Source organism: Octopus bimaculoides, chromosome 20, assembly GCF_001194135.2.
Source record: "Octopus bimaculoides isolate UCB-OBI-ISO-001 chromosome 20, ASM119413v2, whole genome shotgun sequence".
Taxonomy (NCBI): Eukaryota; Metazoa; Mollusca; class Cephalopoda; order Octopoda; family Octopodidae; genus Octopus; species Octopus bimaculoides.
The window spans coordinates 43396676-43401762 of record NC_069000.1 but is presented as its reverse complement, the minus strand read 5'-3'; the positions used below and the strand labels follow the sequence as shown (position 1 = coordinate 43401762).

General features: G+C 36.8%; 1 protein-coding gene across 1 annotated transcript in view; it reads right to left on the bottom strand.

Annotated features, from left to right (window-relative positions):
- The window catches only part of LOC106878948 (uncharacterized), a 6425-nt gene extending 2154 nt beyond the window's left edge, over positions 1–4271 (bottom strand). Inside the window, exons 1-4 of the mRNA XM_014928323.2 lie at positions 3987–4271; positions 2353–2682; positions 898–1212; positions 169–297 (exon numbers count right to left, since the gene is read on the bottom strand). Of these exons, the coding sequence (XP_014783809.1) occupies positions 203–297; positions 898–1212; positions 2353–2682; positions 3987–4107 (861 nt within the window). The 5' untranslated portion in view covers positions 4108–4271 and the 3' untranslated portion in view covers positions 169–202. The remainder of the gene's footprint in view (positions 1–168; positions 298–897; positions 1213–2352; positions 2683–3986) is intronic.
- Positions 4272–5087: the final 816 nt, after the last annotated feature.

The window sequence follows — 5087 nt, the reverse complement described above, 5'->3', positions numbered from 1 at the left end:
CACACACACACACACACACACACACACCCACACCCACCCACCCATGTATATGAAGAGGGCGAAAATGAGTGTGCAGAGCGATAAGGTTTAGAAAGGAGATGAACGAGAGGAAAATTAAGAAGCAGAAAAAAAATAAAGCGGAAAAGTAAGTAATTTATCTTTACAAACCTTCATGATCGTCTCTGTGTAAAAAAGAATGGCGCTATCGAGAAATTGCAACAGCCACAAGCAGAAGAATGAGATTGACGACCAAAATCCATTTAGAGTATAATATACCAGCAGGAGCACTGCTAGCAACTGTAAGACAAAATATAGATGCATCAAAAAATATTTACGGATATATTCTTGTTTATATATGTACTTATATGCGCGTATGTATATACGTACTCTATATGTTTTTATGATATATAAGTTTAAAATTACAGTCTGCTAACGCCCAACACTCTCTGATTTCAAACCTAACGAGAAACTGTTCTGTTATGCAAATTAAGAAACCACGTGTTACTTTCAAACTGCATCCATTGGCTGGAAGGATTTCCGAAGAGCAATGACGTCAGATGTGCTAGATATACAGGTGTACAAGAATAACAAATAGGGAAGGTAGATATGAGATATCTTCAGTAACTAGTTGGGATGGCTTCTAGAAATAAGCGGTTCGTTTCAATCATATATATGACCCAATTGCTGCTGCCGTTTCAGACAAAGAATTTTATAAATGCATTCAATATTTAAACAGTCGTCCATAAACATCTTAAGAATGCAACAATGTTTTCTGTCAGAAAAGCGACAAACTGCACGGAACACAACACGTGGCCTGTAACAATCGTCTCCATATTTTAAGAAAGAAAAAATATAAAAACAGTGAGCAATATAACACAAAACAAAATGTCTGCTTACTTATTATAGGGGGGTCGATTATCTCTGTATGTGTCTGGTTAAATACTGTACAAGAAACAGCTGAACGGTGAGTAAAATCATCATATTGTACATTATATCGATAGAATGAAGTTACTTCACCATAACATTTGTTAGAATGCCAAACATTCAATCTGTCTTCTTTCACAATTTCATTTCTACCGTTTGTTAATCTCCATTGAAAGACGACAACCCCTGGAAAAGGCAATGCTACATTTGCTGTGCATTTGAATGTAGCTGTCCTGCTCATTTGAAAGTCATTCTCGGCAAGTGCCAGGCTCTTAATAGAAGATTTCACTGAAAATAAAATAAACGTTAGAAGAATAATTACACAATAACATATCCGGTGGATGCATTGATGCAAACTTATAATGTTGATACAAATTTTAAATGAAGAACATCTCTGAAACTTAAAGATGCTATTTTCAAGGGTTTCACTCTCTTATTTTATAAAGAATTGCTAGAGCAGGGTAGAGCACAGTTTACATGGTGACAATACCTACATAAAGACCTAAGTATACATACATACATACATACATACATACATACATACATACATACATACATACATACATACAAAAATATCCTGATGTTGATGTTGAAATTCCATTGAAGGAGACTTCAATGGAATTGACACACACACACACACACACACACACTTATCAGGCTGAGTAAAAAGTAAGCAACATTTTGAAACATGAAATTCATCACAATATATTTCAACAATGGAGAAATTTTATTCATCAAAGTAAGTACCATTGCAATCAACACATTTTATTCTGGTAACATAAAAATCTTGAGTTCCAGAGCTGATGAACTCTCTGAACGCACTTTCAGCATCAGTTTGATTTTTGAACTCCTTCTCTCGCAGGAAGCTGTCAAGGGGCTTGAAAAAGTGGTCGTCGATAGGAGAAAGGTCTGGGGAATAAACTGGGTGGGGAAGAACTTCGTTGCCAAGTTCCCCCAACTTCTGGAGCGTCATTCGTGAAACGTGTGGTCGAGCATTTTCATGAATGGACTGAAAAGTACAAACTACGAAATTGTAAGAATGTGAACAACGAGGAGAATGTCATTGCAGTAGTTGTTGAGGCACTCGGAACACTAACAGCCAAGTTCGAGAATTATGTCAGAGAAATCGTAATTGGTATAAGAGTAGAACAAACTCCCAAAACTGCTCTGCTGGGAAAAGATTTTGAAATTGGTGGTGGGATGTTGAATGTCTCCCACGATAATTAACAACACAACCGAGTATCCAAAGCTTATAATGTGCGGAAAGAGGCCTTGTGGTGAGACCTCTGACAGAATCTACCAGAGCAAACAAGACCGAGCACTCTGCGAAGTAAAACAACAATAATAGTAATAGACTTTGTAAATGCTTCAATTATAAAAATAATAATGTTGAATAGTGAAAACTAATGACGTGGATTGTGAACTGACCTTTTAGAAACTTTATACTGGAAATATCTCCGTCTCTTAACCAACAACTGTATAAGCCCACATCCTTGCAATTGAGGTTCTTTTTCCAGCATTTGAACACACCAGAATTCGATGAATATCGCATGAAAGTACAACTGAAATCTTTCTCATACATCTTCGTTTCAAAGACTCCAAAGCTTTGGTTGTATTGCATCTCTACAACGGAAGTGCTGTTTCGCATGAGCCTGAACCAAACAAGATTGTTCGTATAATATGAACATACAATATTCATTGTTTTTCCTTCTCCAATGGTGAAACCGTCAGCAGGTGACAGGTTGGTCATTTCAATAGCTATAAAAGATAAAAAAATGGAGGAGGGGAAATTTATTCAAAAGTCACATACAGATGGACAAAAACGAAAAAAAAAAAAAAAAGAAACAGTAGAAGAGAAAGAGGAAGAAGGGGAAAAAAGAAGAGAGTACAGAAAATGATGGAAAAGAAGAAAGAAAAGGAATGTTAATTACAGTAAACAACAAACAAGAAGAAAGAAATTTTGTCTGAATTTCTGAGACCAAGAGTTACCGTTCGTGTATACATATCTGGACTAATGTCCTCCTCATCTTGCTCATTATAGTCGCAATGTTCCCGCTGTTGTAAGGCGACGAGCTGGCAGAAACGTTAGCACGCTGGGCGAAATGTTTAGCGGTATTTCGTCTATCTTTACGTTCTGAGTTCAAATTCCGCCGAGGTCGGCTTTGCGTTACAGTCTTTCGGGGTCGATAACTTAAGCACCAGTTGCGTACTGGGGTCGATCTAATCGACTGGCCCCGCCCCCACAAAAATTTCGGGCCTTGTGCCTAGCGTGGAAAAGAAAAGAATGCTTCACCTATTGTATCCTCCGGACATCTTCAGATACCTCTCCTATTAAGTAATATTTCCAGAATCTTGTAACGTACCCTTTATTTAGTTCACGGGGTTAGATCATCTTCATTCTGTTCTCCACCTGCCTCAAGTATTTTCTTTTTATTAATTAGTCTTTTTTTTAATTATGATGCTGACCAGAGATGTCATATAAGCTTAACTAACTCAAGTTTCCAAATACAAACATTAAACCTACGAACCACCACCCGATTATTACTAATCCTGGGTCGCTGACTGCAAAAATCGCCATCTGTTTGCTAAAAAGTGTGAGGTCCTTATTTATATTGAAATATAACGCAAAAGGACAATGAGGGGAACAGGTGAACTAATGGGAATTGAACCACGCAACTCTCACTTACTGGGAGAACATATTACAATATATTAATCTTAGATGGGAATGACGAGTTGCTCGAAGTTTTAGGGGTATTTGTTCTGGGGTGAGGATGAAATCCTCCCATATGAATTAATTTCTTGTTGAGAGCAAATTTATCTTGTGCAGTAGATAAATAATATAAAATTAGCGTATTGGAACAATTTATCTCTCCTTACTTTCTGGAAGAAATCATCCGAATCCCTTCTGAAGAGGGACCGGCTAACTTTAACGTCCCCAAGATACAGCGTACATCATGAGAGAGAGAGAGAGAGAGAGAGAGAGAGAGAGAGAGAGAGAGAGGGTGGGAGGGACAAAGAGAAAGGTTAGAGGTGAGAAAATAAAGTTAGTGTCCTTTACTTACAGGCTGAAGTGTAAGGAGACATCATCACTATCATCACCATCATCGACATCAACAGTTTGGCAGACAAACGAGAGGAGCCCCAGGTCCCCTCAGCAACTGTAATATAACCACACGACATCATACTTGAAGAACTTTCCAATAGTTCTTCGTGACTAATTATATTGTTCGTGATATAATGAAGTTAATTAAGAGATATGTACAAATCCGAAACTAACAGGAATATAAGAGTGGTTGTTATAAGTGAACTTGTTCTAGACGTAACAACACAAACAGTTCGCAATTAAAATGTGATAATCACGTGACATCTGGTTTTATTTGTTTAGAATCATTTCATTGGAAACTGAACACTTCATTTCCAATAAATAGAAATTTAGGAATGTATAAGATTACATACACGTAGAAGGATTTGATTTGAACAAAAGAGAAAGGAACAAACATATGAAGAAAACAGGTTTTCCTTATTTCCAACTGACTGTTCTGGTTTAGTTTATCAGACAAATGAATAGAAGGGTCAAGTTTCGTGAGAGGTATAACACGTAGAAAAGAAAGACTAAGAACCAAGGAGAGAGGAGGGGATTGAGTGAAAGAGAGAGGGAATGCAAGTGGTTTGGTTTGAGTGATAGTAAAAAACAGAGAAAGAGAGAGAGAGAGAGAGAGAGAGAGAGAGAGAGAGAGAGAGAGAGAGAGAGAGAGAGAGAGAGAGAGAGAGAGAGAGATTGATATATATATATATATATATATATATAACGTTGACCACTAACGTGGACATTTAATGTGCTAGAAATAGATCACATCTTGTGTCTACTAAGACTTAAATTGATTTTTTTCGGTGATTTGTTTTCGGTAATTTTAAATGTCTTGTCCGCTTACGCTTTGGTATTCCACTGAATTTCGTTTTGAGAACAATTTAGGTCTTAGTAGACACAAGATGTGATCTATTTCTAGCACATTAAATGTCCACGTTAGTGGTCAACGTTATATATAAAAATATACTTTAATCCCCTGAGATCGCAGATATTGTTTCTGAATCTCTTTGATTCTTTAAATGTGCTAGCTTCCTGGTAATAAATCGATATTAATTAATATATGATTTTTTACCCT